The sequence below is a fragment of the Lutra lutra genome, chromosome 11, assembly GCF_902655055.1.
Source record: "Lutra lutra chromosome 11, mLutLut1.2, whole genome shotgun sequence".
NCBI lineage: Eukaryota > Metazoa > Chordata > Mammalia > Carnivora > Mustelidae > Lutra > Lutra lutra.
Window position 1 is genome coordinate 69,338,879 of NC_062288.1, and position 14,976 is coordinate 69,353,854.

At 37.2% G+C, this 14,976-nt stretch overlaps 1 protein-coding gene and 1 pseudogene across 1 annotated transcript; both read left to right on the top strand.

The window, feature by feature from the left end:
* The first annotated feature begins 10,508 nt into the window (after positions 1-10,508).
* On the top strand, positions 10,509-12,091 carry LOC125081419 (TATA box-binding protein-associated factor RNA polymerase I subunit D-like). Its single transcript, XM_047696063.1, has one exon. The coding sequence runs from the start codon at positions 10,658-10,660 to the stop codon at positions 11,465-11,467; it is 810 nt and encodes a 269-aa protein (XP_047552019.1). The 5' UTR covers positions 10,509-10,657; the 3' UTR covers positions 11,468-12,091.
* LOC125081550 (uncharacterized) lies at positions 12,012-12,113 on the top strand (annotated as a pseudogene).
* Positions 12,114-14,976: the final 2,863 nt, after the last annotated feature.

Here is a 14,976-nt window from a genome sequence, read left to right on the forward strand (position 1 = left end):
CGTGTCCCAATTTTCTTCTTTGGCTTTTAAACAAGAGCAACTTTCCTGCTTTTCTGTTGCTGCAGGACATACCCTCTGAAAGCATGCTGACTTACTTGGTGAGTTATTGTTATGTCATTCGGTTTGTAGGATGATAAGCTATTGTTATGTCATTCGGTTTGTAGGATGGTTCTCCTTTGAGGTTGCAAACACATGAAGGCTGGGAATAGAGTATTTGAAGGCCCCTTTCACTACATGTCTGAAGCCTGCTCTAGAATGGTTGGGACAGCTGAAGCTGGTGTGGCTGCTCAGCATGGCTAGTGTGAACTTTCTCACGGGGCAGTTCCAAGGAATTCATATTTCTCATACAATGGCTTGCTTTCTCCTGAGAAAGCATTCTGAAAGACTAGGACGGAGTATGCCATGCTTCTTCTGGCCTAGATTCAGAAGTTTGGAAGTATCATTTTTGCCACTACTAAGTAAGTCATATGGATAGCCCAAACTGAGTGCTCTGAGATCTAGTTCATTTGGGGCCATTTTTGGATATGTGTTTAATAAAATGAAGGGAGTACAAAAAGCATGAAGCATTCATCTTGTTCCAGAGTGGATTAGGACACTGGGAGGAGACCCTGAGCAGAAACCCCACTATAAAATGGGATAATGCATACTAGATGAGAGAATAGAGTATAATGGTCAGGCTCTAATAGGCAGACCCGAATCCCCCTCAGTTCTTTCGAGATGTGGATTCAGAATCGTAGAGCCTATGGGTCCGTCAGGGGCCCCGTTAGGATGGAGATAAATGATTTCGCAGCAGAGGTGCAAGGTGGGTGGATAATCTTAGCAGAGCTAGAAGGAGGATATAACAACCCTCAGATATCTTCAAATGAGTAGGAGTCAAGGGGAAACAAATTTAGCAAAGAGGAGTGACCAGAGCTCCCCAAGAGCATAGCATAAGACAAATGAATAGATTGGCACAAAAAGCAAAGCAGTGAGTGCAGGGATCCAGCAGCCAAGAAACATTGCCTTGGACATAGGGAATAGCCAGCTAGTACACACACAAAGACAACTTAGTGGCCTAGGGACCTCATTTGTCTTTGTAATCAGATCTTGCAAGCCAAATATCCCTCTCCTCTCTACCCACTTTGCCCACCCCCCCCAAAAGCATGTGGAAATTTAACATCCTAATTTCCATCCTCAAACAACTATTTTCTCTCTTATTGAGTTGAAAATGGGGTTTCTTATTGCTCTAGATAGCCTGGATTTGGTGAGAAAGGAATTATATTTCACAGATGGGAAATACGAGGCTTGGAGAGGTTAACTATTCTGTCAAGTTCACGTAACTAGCAACAGGAAGGATCTGGTATTCATATTCAAGTCTGCTGCCTCACCCTGTGTTCTTTCCACTTTACTATCTCCAATATTTACTTCACTGAAAGGTGCAATTGAAATACAGTTTTCAGAAATTCATCATTTTTTAATCTTCACTTTTCACCAACAAATACATTTTCTGGTTGTGATAACTGTAATCTGAAAACTGCTACATATTAATAAAAACTGACACTGATTTGTGGTTAGGTGTTCATTTATGCAGTGCGAATGAAGTCAGCTGTGTAAAAATGACAGGAGAAAGAATTTCTTATGGCTCATTAGTAGAACATACAGCAACAATCAATTGTTGTATTTAATAGTCACCACACATGTAGAATAAAGATTTACTTCAGCAAAGGAATTAAACTTGAAAAAGAACAGGCAAGACACAAGGATTGGAGGTGGTCATAGCAAAAAGAATCAAGTTTTCACCAAGTCACATGGATTTTAAAATTATATGCATGTTTAAGTTAAACCAGAAGTATTTTCAACCATGTTCCTGTGTTCTCCCCTTCCAAAATCCTAGTTTTACTATGATTTTACTAGTATAAAGTATCAAAGATATTAGTTACAAAGTTGACTTTAGAGAGACCCTTGCAATGCAGCAACAACAAAATGATAATTTAATAGCTAACACCTTTTAAGTACTTTCTATGTCCTACACATCATATAGATCTCTTTATACTAAATAATTCATTCAATTTTAACAACATAAGTTAGTTATTAATATTTCCATGATGAGAAAATGAAGCATAGCAAAATTAAATAAATTGTATTAGATGACACATGTCTTCTAAATGGTGGAGTTGGAATATGAACTCCAGTCGTCTTGCCTCACAGTCTGCTCTGTCGACCCACTGAGATGTACTAGACTACTTTCTATCTAGACTATTGTTATTTGAGCAATATTTTAATATGTCTTTCCCCTAAATCTGATCAGCACATTCATATGCACAAATATGTAAATATTTTAAATAATTATTTTGCTACTTAAAACAATTACTTTGGGATGCCTGGGTGGCTCATTCAGTTAAGCATCTGCCTTCAGCTCAGGTCATAGTCCCAAGGTCCTGGGATCAAGCCCTGTGTCAGGCTCCTTGCTCAGCAAGGAGCTTACTTCTTCTCCCTGCCCCCCACTCATGCTCTCTCTCTAAAGTAAATAAAATCTTAAAAAAAAAAATAAAATAATTACTTGGCATTTAAAAATAAAGTCTTAGGCAATAGTTAGAACAGGTCCAGAGAGTAGACAGGGTAAGCACACAGATATGCCAGTGAAGACTCCACATCTTCTGTAAGATTTGGAAAGCCAGAGAAGTAGTGTTGATATGTCTTTGGACAGTAGCATAAAGGGAATGGCCTTAGGATGTGTGGTAACAATTTTCACAGGCTTCGAGCCAGACATTCTTCTCTGACCAGATATACTCTTCATAGAAACCATACCACCTACCTTGAAACAGGCTTTGAAGAAAGAACTTAAGGTATCCGAGAACATAGAAATACGTTGGATTTTTAGGAAAATATGTTCTGTTAATACTATTTCAAGAACTATTTGTGATAGAAAGGAAACATGGAACCTACACAGTAGCTATTTGTTTTACCTCTAATTGAAACTGCCGTTTTCACAAATTATTACTCTTAGAGGGTCTTAGTGCTACCAAAATAGGACTGTTCCTCTCTTCAGTTGTCTTAAGGGCCACTGCAGTTATATAAATTATTGAGAGAACATTTTTTAACTGGAGGAGTTATGCTGAGTGAAATAAGCCATGCAGAGAGAGTCAATTATCATATGGTTTCACTTACTTGTGGAGCATAAGGAATAACAGAAGACCTTGGGAGAAGGAGAGGAGAGTGAGTTGGGGGAAATCAGAGGGGAAGAGAAACCATGAGAGACTGTGAGCTCTGAGAAACAAACTGAGGGTTTTGGAGGGGAAAGGAGTGGGGGATTGGGTGAGCCTGGTGGTGGGTATTAAGGAGGGCACGTATTACATGTAACACTGGGTGTGGTGTATAAACAATGAATCTTGGAACACTGAAAAAATTAAATTAAAAAAAATAAAACAGATGAAAAGCACAGTTAGTTCTCAAAAAAGAAAAAAAATCCTCAGTCTCTAAACTACTAATGCATTCATTCATTCAACACAAACTTACTGAACACCTACTTTGTGCCAAGCAATGTTCTTTGTGCTGGGAAAACATCAGTGAACAAGGCAAGACAAAAATTGTCTGCCTTCATCAAGTTTATACTTCTAATGGGAAGGGGAAGACTGTTAGCAATGAAAATATATTTAGAAGATGACAAGTGGGGCGCCTGGGTGGCTCAGTCAGTTAAGCATTTGCTTTCTGCTCAGGTCATGATCCCAGGGTCCTGGGATCAAGCCCTGATTCGAGCTGGGCTCCCTGCTCAGTGGGGAGCCTGCTTCTCCTTCTTCCTCTACTGTTCCCCCTGCCTGTGCTCTCTTGCTCTCTCTGTCAAATAAATAAAAAAAATCTTTTCAAAAAAAGAAGATGACAAGTGTATGAAAAATTATAAAGGAAGGCAATCAGGTGCGCTGAGGGTAGAAGTAGGAGGAATTTAAAGCAGAGTGGTCAAAGTAGGCTTACACATTAAATGATGCTGAGGCAGATAAAGTGAAAACAGAGCACATGGGAGTAGTATGAGAAGAAGTTGAAGAGATAATGTGTTGTATATTTCAGTTGCCCCTCTAGATATAATTCCCACTGTTCTTCTTCCTGATATATTCCCCTAACTTACAGACTACATTGTACTAACTGTTCCTTCCACCTGGAATGTTTTTGTTCAATGTTTTCTACATGGCTGATGGCCTCTCACATCCAGGCCCTTGCTCAAACATAACTTCTTCAGAGCATTCCTCCAACTCTGGTCACTCTCTCTCATTACTCTTTTTAATGGGTTTTGTTGTCTTTTATCCAAACACTTTATTCTATGTTCATATTGTTTATTGTAGGGGATAGTTTTTATTCTCCTACTCGAATATAAGTTATGTAAGATCAAGTGTCTTTATTTTTCTAGTTTCCCCCATACCCAGACACGTGTCTGAGACTAGCAGATCATGAATGAATGAATGAATGGAAACATGTTGTTAACCAAGACTATTATTTCACTCTGCATCCAATATGTATTATGCCTTTTATATCCTCTAAATTGGTAATATAATATCTTCATAGTAAGTACAGAGATAAAATCACTTTTTAAGTAAAGCTCATCAAGGTTCATTATGCTTACATCTCACACACACGGTCAGAATTAAGTCATTCTCACATTAAATTCAACTAAACATTTTGGACATATTGTCAGAAACGGGGGCACATTTAAAAATATAATATGTATATATTGGATGTATACTAAATTTATACTTAAAATTGAATTGGAACTACCAAGAAGAGGTTGTATGACTTTAACATTTCAGACATTAAAATATTTAATATTTTAGGGGGCACCTGGGTGCCTCAGTGGATTAGGCCACTGCCTTCAGCTCAGGTCATGATCTCAGGGTCCTGGGATCGAGCCCCACGTTGGGCTCTCTGCTCAGCAGGAAGCCTGCTTCCCCCTCTCTCTCTGCCTGCCTCTCTGCTTACTTGTGATCTCTCTCTCTGTGTCAAATGAATAAATAAAATCTTTTAAAAATTTTAATATTTTAATCTAGGTGTGATTTAAGTCACATTTGCTGCAATAAACAACTTCATTAGATAAATGTTTGTATGCCAGTATGAATAATGAATATTTATTATGTGCCATGTAGTATATGGAACAGTTTAGAATATTTTACCTAATCCTTGCAAAGATCCATTGAGGTAGGTACTGTCATTTTCCAGTTGCATGGAAACATGCAAACATGTTTCTCTGGAAACAGAGACTTAGTAAGGTGATCTGCTCGAAGTTACAGGTCTATTAGGTGGTAGATTTGGAATTTGACTCCAGGTTTCTCTGTCTTTAGACTTACACAGTACCCCTTCTTTAATAAGTTTATTAGTCATAAATGGCTCCATCCCTCATCCCCTTTGCCATTAAATAAAAAATGCTTTTTCTGTTGTTTTTTTTTTTTTTTAAAGATTTTATTTATTTATTTGACAGAGAGAGATATCACAAGTAGGTAGAGAGGCAGGCAGAGAGAGGAGGAAGCAGGCTCCCTGCTGAGCAGAGAGCTTGATGTGGGGCTCGATCCCGGGACTCTGGGATCACGACCTGAGCCCAAGGCAGAGGCCCTAACCCACTGAGCCACACAGGCGCCCCTTTTCTGTTGTTTTTAATACAGCTTTAAGCACTTTACTAGCCAGTCCCTCCTCCTATCTATCTGATACTTTCCTCTCATATGCTAACACAGTAATATTTTTAGCCAATTAGGATTTAAAACCTATTGATCATACTGACTTTTTCTGTTCCTTACCAGTCTTATGCCCACTTTCCCACTATTATCCAACATATATTTCATGAGTCATTACTAATATCACTCCCTTAAATACATCCTCAACACCTTTGCTTGCCTCCCTTCCTCCCTCCCTCTGTCTCTCTGTCTCTCTCTCTCTCTCTTTCTTTCAGTGCTCACCTAATAAAGCCCAGTGCTCGTTAAATAATACTCTTGGGCTGGACTATACCTGCAGTCATACAGTTAAACTCATGCTAGAGAAAAGCACACGACCACTTTGACTGCTATCATCTCTAATTCACAGTCACTAACACCAAGTTGCCTCTTAGTAGAGTCAAGCAGTTTTACTACATTTTTCTATTCCTTTCATCCTTCCACTCTTCTAGAAGTCCATCATATACTTTCTTCTTTCTTCTCAAATTTCTAATTCTTTTACCATCCTCACTCTAAGAAGAAGACTTCAATTCCTACTTCACTTAGGAAGTAAGAGCATCCAAGAGATTTTTTGCCAGGCTTCCATGAATGCATCTACCAAAATTATCAGAGGCCACTCTATCTTCCATATTGTTACTGTCCCTAAATCGTCTATGCTCTTCTCTTAGTTCTTTATTGGTGCACAGGATCTCATTTTCTCCTGCCCAATTTTTTTTTCTTAAAATGAACTGTAGATACTTTCTGCCTCCATATAGTCTCCAGTGACTTCTTGTCCCTATCACTCCATGAAAAATACCCACCTGTGACTTCCACATTGTTTAATTTTTTTCTCATGTTGCTCAACAATGATTAAAATGTAGAGGCACAGTTGAGCCCTCTTTCTTTTCTTTCTTTCTTTTTTTTTAAAGATTTTATTTACTTACTTAGAGAGAGAGAGACAGAGCACAAGCAGGGTGAAGGGCAGAAGGAGAAGCAGACTCCCTGCTGAGCAGGGAGACTGAAATGGGACTCAGTCCTTGGACGGGGATCATGACCTGAGCCAAAGGCAGATGCTTAATGAACTGAGCCACCCAGGCTCCCCTTGAGCTTTCTTTCTTTTATGTACTTGGCTTTGAGACAACTACTCTATTTCACTTCTCCTCCTACTTCACTCACCACTTACACTTTCTTGGTTTCCTCCCAAACTTTAAACATTGGAATGACCCAAGACTTAGTCTTTGGATCTCCTCTTCCTTTGTCCATATATATTCTTTTGATGACCTGATCTAAATCCGAGATTTTCAATATCATCTTTATCCTGATGCAAGCATATTTATTCTCTCAGCCAGGACTTCTCTCCTAAACTACAGGTACGTGCAGTGGTCTCCTTAGCATGTCTACTTGGATTTCATATATCCATCTCAAATTTAACTAATACATAAACAAACTCATGCTTTCCTCTACTGTGAAATGCTTTTAAGTATTTCCCATCTCAGTAAGAGAACTCCATCCTTTTAGTTCATTAATCCAAACATTTAGAATCATGTGTCTGTCCCCCTTTTTTAAACAATATATCAGCAAATTCTGTTGGCTCTTTTTTTTTTTTTTCAAAATTTGTCTAGTTCTTACATCTTTCATTATTATTTACCAGCCACCATCATCTTTTACTTAGATTACCTGATAATATCCCCTATGATTTTTCTGACTCCAATCTCTTCTATTTTGTTAGTAAAGGTCCTGAAAGGAAATTAATGTCACACTCCAATTTGGAATTTGGGGAGAGTTTAACAAAAGAGCTGTTTACCAAGTTATTGACATAGTTTGAGAAAAGCAATAGAAAAAGTTGCAGTGGTTGTGGGCTAGTAATAGAAAGGAGCTGTTACCACATCTAGGTTTAAAGGGTTTAGGAGGAGGAGCAAGTACCAGAACTGTGGGAGAACTATAACAAGGTTTATAGTTTTAAGAAGTGTTGGGGAGATATAATTTAAAACAAAATCTCCTGAGTCACCTGGGTGGCTCAGTCATTTAAGCATCTGCAGGTCATGATCTCAGGCTTGTGAGATAGAGCCCTACTGGCTGTGGATCCTGCTTGGTATTCTCTCTCCCTCTCCTTTTGCCCCTACCCCATCTCTAGGGGAAAAAATAAATCTGACAACCCAGAAATCATCTTGACAAAAGTAGAAAACAAAATGGTTTTACCATTAAATAAGCATTAAATTAGAATTTGATGTGCATCACAGATAACCTGCTAAATGATTGCAAAGAAAGACATAAATCTCATCCCTGTATAGCCAGACACAATCCATTACATACATATTCTCAGTATAAACAATAACTAGTCCTCAGCTAAGGGTGCGTGATACCCCTATTTGTTCCAAGTAGTTCATCCTCAATTTACCTGGTATTTAGAATGATCATCTGTATTGATTAATTGGCTTTACACAAAGGAAACATAAACTTCTTATATCTTTATAACAGGAGATAGTTTTGCAACTTGGAGCAAAGTGCCTACTGAAGTTAGGCTCCTACTCTCCCATAGAAACCAGGAAGTAGGGGAACTGTCTTCCTTAATTACATTCAAAAAAATGGCTCAGAGGTCCTGAGAAAGACATGCCTGGGTTATAAAGGTGGCAAGAGCCTTATTTAGCTCCTAAAAAGATTTACATACATTTCGGAGACAGAAAAATAACTTAAAAGTTTCTAAAGTAAATACTCTAAGAAAGGGAGAGGAGAGAAGTCTCTTCTCTTATTTTCAGCAGGAAGAATTAAGCCTCTTATTTTATATTTGCCTTTACAGTAGCAGGATAGAGTAAACCCACAGTGACTTGGTAGAAAAGCCAGAAAAATAGGCTTTTACTCTTCTTATAATTTCTAAATCTCCTATCAGTCCCTCCCATCAGTGTCTTAGCCTGGGTTTTCTAAAAGTAAAGATTGAAACGATTACTCATGCAGGTATATTTAGTAGGTGACGGTGAGTGTGAAGGAGGACTAGGAAAGAATGAAGTAAGATGTAAAGTCAGTACAATTATGGATTACTGAGTGTTTCCCTCTAGAGACAGCTGAAGCTTGATGCTTCTTAGAACCTCTCAGGAATGTAAAGAAGGACTTTAGATGTGTCAACCAAAAGATTATCAGGGAAAAGCATTCATCCATCTTGTCCTATCCCCTGTTGTTTGAGGTTAGTCCAGGGGCATTAAAGATAAGTGAGTCAAAGTCTTTAGGTGAGTGTTCAGCTGCAGCTGAAAAGGAGAATGCAAGGCTGAAATTAAAGAGTATCTGATGCACCTATATTGGGCATATCCAACTAGAAGCTGGAAGAAAGGAAGTCAGTTGATATCACTCATATTAAGTGACCTCCTAGGTCATGAAGTAGGGGGACAAGGATGGGGAATAAATCTGGAGGCACAAGTGGAAGATCTTCAGTACACCCTTTTATTTTTTTTTAAAGATTTTATTTATTTGATAGAGAGAGAGAGAGAGCACAGTAGGCAGAGCAGTAGACAGAGGGAGAAGGGGAAGCAGGCTCCTGACTGAGCAGGGAGCCCATGAGTCTCAAAGCCAGGATCCTGGGATCATATTTAACTGACTGAGCCACCTACGTGCCCCCAGGACACCTCTTTTAAAGACTACTCTCAAAACTGTAGCCAGAATGATCCTTTTAAAACCTAGTGGAGTCTGCTTGTCATTTCTCTGGTCAAAACCCTGTCTATTTGCCATCCTCCACTTTATATTTTTTGCACATAACAAATTGAAATCAAGTTTGTTAAGGAAGCAGATAGGTTGTCAGTTGGTAATACATAGAGAATAATTGCACTGTGCTAAACTGAAATACTGTATAAATATTTGAAGCATGAATATTACACTGAAAAGTGTATTTGAGCATAGAATTAAGTTGTTGTTACTATGTAGTTTTATATCTTTGAAAGCATGAGAGTATTAATCAGCTCTGGAATGCTAGATTAAGCAGATATTAAATAGTAAAAAAAGAGAACAATCTTAGGTGAAAACTAATAGAATCTGTGATGTCTTCTTATCAGTAACATTTGCCTTGACTGTGAGTGACATTTTAAAAAATTATTATTCACTTGTTTAAAGACAGTATATAGTCCTTTAAATTTGAATCTTTGTTTAATACCATGTTCTCACTATGGATGGTTAAATTATTTTCAAATTCTTCTAGAAATATCTACTGTATAAAACAATTTATTTATTCTGTAGATATTTGTGCATCACTGATAGATAATAGGATTTCAAATATACAAAGATGGAATATAATTCCATCTCTCAGTGAGCTCTCAGTATAGTATATATATATACAGAGTATGTGTACTCTGATAACTGTTAAAATGCAGGTATAAACTAGTGTGATATAAATACACAGGGCAAAAAATCTAATTCATTCTTTTTTTTTTCCCCTAATTCATTCTTATGGAATAAATTCTAGAACTCCTATATTGCTTCCCAAATGGGATAATTTATTCACATGGATCTTGAAAGTCTAGTAGGATATAGCAGAAGGACAGGTGAATACATAAGCACAGGGATTTTAGAGATAATTGTTTAATGTACTATTGGTACAGCAGATTATTGAAAATTTAGAAAAGCTTATGATGGAAATGAGACCAAGCAGACAGTAGGAGTCATATTATATGAGCTTTAGTTGCTCCCTTAAAGAGTTTACTCTTTATCCTGAAGATGATGATTAGCTACTGAAGGCTTTTCAGCAGGGAACTAATAATGCCATATTTAACCTTAAAAGAAAAAAAAAAAAGTTTTCCTAACATAAAATACGTGTCTGACTACAAAGCAACTGGTGCTAGGAAGATCAATTAGAAAGCAATTGCCATCTTTAGATTCCGCGAGGTTGTGGAGCTCTGTGGGCATTGTTCAGAGAAACTACATCACGTTTACTGAATTGTCAGAATTCTGAAGCAAATTACAAGTGGTGAATAAACAATTTGGAGAAGGACTTGGGAGAGTATGTAACGGGAGTGAATTTTCTCAACTCTGTAATGGCATCTAATTCAGCTGTGGAAATTGACAGTGAAAGTGATAGCTCTTCTTCTGGTAGCAGCTTATTTAAAACTCAGTGTGTCCCTTACTCACCTAAAAGGGTGCAAAGAAACCGTACTAGAAAGTTTGTTCATTCACCTAAAGTTGCTCAAGCAAGGGATTCATCTAGTGATTCATCTTTTGAACCAAGACCATTGACTTTAAAAGCTATTTTTGAGAGATTCAAAAAAAGAAAACGTAAAAAGAAGAAATACAAACCAACAGGAAGACCAAGAGGAAGACCAACTGGGAGAAAAAACAGTAGACGTTCCCAAATAAATAAGAAACAAGTTCAAGACAAAGGATCTGGGTTCCCATTTTTAGAATCCGAGAATGCAAGAAAACCATTACCTTGGAGAAAAATTTTAACCTTTGAGCAAGCAGTGGCAAGAGGATTTTTCAACTACCTTGAAAAACTGAAGTATGAATACTACCTCAAGGAATCCTTGAAACAAATGAATGTTAGTGAAGATTTAGAAAAAGAAGATTTTGACAGTCGTAGATACAAATACTTGGCTGAAGATGGAGCTCTCTCGCCTATTGAAGAGTCAGAAACAGAGGATGGGTCTGCAACAAATCTTGAACAAAATGACAAATGTGATATCAAATTGGTGGACCATAATGATTTCATTATAAGTTCTCAAGTACCAAAGATGAAGAATGTGTATTTAGAACAAGAGGAATGTACTGAAGAAGCTGCTTTGTCTAAAAAGAGAGCATCAAAGTCTAAAAACATTGGACAGAGGATAGAATGGTCTGAAAAGAGATAGGAATATGAATGTTAAATAGAAGAGAGAAAACAGCTTTTCATAGAAAGTAAAGATGATAAATACAAATACATATGTTGGTGTAGTGATAAAAGAGAACCTGCTAAGGAGAGAAGAAAATCTGAACAAGTTAGTGAAACTCCTAAAGAATTACTAGAAAAAATACTTTAAAACACAGTGAAATTATCACAGAAAATTGAGGCTTGCATAGCAGAAATAATCACTTGAGAAATCATAAACAGAAGATCCATTTTGCCTATACTTGTTCATTTCAGGGTAAGCACTTCCAGGTGTTCATTGTGCATTCAAATCAAGGAAGTACAGAGATTGTAATCCTGAAACAGTAATCACTAATGATGGACAACCAACCATCCATTCCTCAAGAGTACCCGAAACCATTTTGCTGGCTATTTCACTCAAAAAAGTGACTTTTAGCTTCAAATGTGTAGTACTGTAATAACTTACTAGTTATCTAGACTCTTTCAACTACCAATTTTCATCACTACTGTATATTGCTGAGTGTGCCACTAAATGTCTATTTTATGATCGCACTTTTGCTGTTTTTGTTTAGTTTGTGAACAAAGACTTAGACAAAGTGCAAAAAATAAATCCTCTTTTGCAACCCAGAAAAAAAAAAAAAAAGAAAAGAAAGCAATTGCCATCTTTAGAAGGAGAGATCTAAGTGCCTGAATTAAATGTCTGGCTATGAAAAGGTAAAAGAGTGAAGAACTTCTTGAGCTAATAGGTAAATAGGTAATAGGTAAATAATAGGTAAAGATCTATCAAATTTGGTAAATCCAGCAAACTGGCATGAGGGAGTGAGAGCAATCTAGGAAACTCCCTTTCTTCCAACTTAGGTGGAAGGATCCATTGGCATTCTTAAATATAAGGATGTGTTCTTAACTGGATTAGGTAAGAAAGCTGAGAGACAAGCTAGGGCTTCAGTTATCTATCATTGCTGTAGAATAAATCTTTTAGTGGCACAAATGAACCACCATTCTTTTATGGTCATGGTTTCTGTGGGTGAGGAATTCAGAAAGGACATAGCAGGAATGGCTTATGTCTGTGGCCCTGGAGGGAAGATTTGAAAGTGTGGGGTGACTGGAATGTCTGGAATCATCTGGAGCAATCCCCGCCCAGGGCACTTTCATATGTTTATAAAATTTATTGAGGATGAAAGAGCAGTGTTTGTTTTCACAGATTATAACACTGATATTCACCATTTTGAGAATTAAAACAAATTTTATAACTGTCTTTATTTAAAATAGTTATAATAAGCTCTTAAATTGATATCATCTATAACTCTTTAAATAAAAAGCTTATTTTCCAACAGAAAAAAAAAATGTGAAAAGAGTGGCTTTGTTTTACATTTTTGTAAAACCTTTCAATTTCAGACTTAATAGAAAACATTGTTTCTCACATCTGCTATGTCCATGCTACAATATGTTGTTTTAATTGAAGAATTTAAGAAAATCTGACCTTACACATACGTGAAGTTGGATAAGGGGGGAGTATTTTAATAGCCTCTTCAGATAATTGAGAATATTTTCCTTCAATACTGTACCAAAACTGGGCAAGAGGTATTTTCTTCAAGTTCAGTTGCACTGTGGAATCTGAGACTATATCAGTGAACTTTTTGCACTGTTACATTAAAATCCATTGTTATATATTGTACTTTGAATGGATCTTTTACCTTTGAATTATTTTGATAATATGCTCAGGTCTTAAGAAAAATATGGCGTCACTGAGCTGTGCAGCTCTTGCAAATGTGGATACATTTCCTTATAAAAAATAAAAAATGACATTTATTAAAATCATCACCTATATCATCAGAAAAGTCTCAGGAAGCTATTAAGCTGATAGGGGCAGATAAAAACTCAAAATTTATCAGTGACAATACTGTCAATGTGTTTTTGGAAATGCTTTTACCTTTTTTGAGAAAATATTTTTCAGAAACTTAATCATGAGTAACCATAGTTTTTTCAGTCATTCATCCGTGGAAAACGGTGCTGCATGGAAGAAGCACATAGTTCAGCCCACAGCTCAGTCACCCAAGTGCTTTTCCTTGAGACAGGTATCACAGTTTAGTATGCATATTTTCCATCTTATCACATAGAATATTAAAAAGATGTGTACTAAATGGTTGTGATATGATAAAACTAATATTTTTTTCTGCATCACCATAGATATTCTTAAGTGAAAATGACTTTTTTTTTTTTTTTTTGCCCTGTAAGTGTATGGTGGTGAAGAATTTGGAGTATTAGTGGTGTGGTGCTTCTGCCTTGATTCATGCTAAGACATCAGAGAGTCTTTGTGCCACTTTAAATGTCAACACCACACAAAAGGCAGCCATGTGTTAGCATTATTAAAGAAATAATTTTGAGCCCACAGATTCCTTGAAAGAATCTCAGTGGCTCTTAAGAGGTCCATGGACTAAACTTTGCGGACCACTGATCTTCATTGACATTATTGAGCCGCAATGATTTGAAGACTTGCTCAGCTGAGGTGATTGACTGGTATGTCTCGACTTGGCTTCTCCACAGAGCTGGCTTTCCTTGTAGCATGACAACTCCAGAGGAGTTGGGACACTTTAAATAGAGTCAGTGAATGTTACAACAAGCAAGGCAGAAGTTAATGGCCTTTTCTGATTTAACCTCTTCAGTGACATAGCATAATTTTTATCATAACCTATTGTTTAAGTAACCTGTTGTCACAAGCTCAAGGGGAAGAAGCATATACCTTCACCTTTCCATGGGACAAAGAATTTGCAGCCGTGTTTTAAAATTTCCATAGACTGATTTTGGCCATAAATTATTTACATTCCTCTAAAGACCTCTAACAAAATCTTATCCCATCAGAAAATCAAGTTCAAGATGCAGAATCTTATCTAAATCAGGTGTAGGTGCGGATGAGGTTTGGTTGTTTAGTCTGATGCCTCTTGATTTGAAAACTGACACCCTATAGGGAACAGTTCTCTGTTCCACGATGACCTTGCACACAATAATTGTCAGATATAGGATAGTATTAAAGAAAATTAACTAAGTAAATTTGGAGGTCAATTTGGCTTTATTAAACGATTCATGAATCAGGCAGCATTCCATTTAGTAAGTATAGCGCAGCTCTAGGCAAGTTGTACAAAATGAAAGGTTTTTATAGGAAGAAGGGTAGGACAGTTAAGTCATTAGCAAAAGAAAAGGATTTTTTCCAGCAAGATTTCTTTTCCTTCCAGGAGAGAGTGGATAGTCTGATCATGCAGATTACCTCCTCTGCCTTTGGGGGAATGGAGAGGGTGCAAGTGGTAGATTCATTCATCCTAAAATACTGGACTGACTAGTGAAGACTACATTTGCGGGGGAGGGGTGTTGAAATGGCAATTCTCTTCTGTATTAAGCCCCAGTTTGGGGACTCAGCCTAAGTGATGCCATTTTGGGCCTGTGGTTTTCTTTTTAACACTAGCATAATTGATATTTCAGTTTAAAAAAAGGAGAAATGAGGGGCGCCTGGGTGGCTCA

Coding starts and splice junctions, on each gene's coding strand:
- LOC125081419 (XM_047696063.1), top strand. CDS start 10,658: ATGGCATCTAATTCAGCTGTGGAAATTGACAGTGAAAGTGATAGCTCT.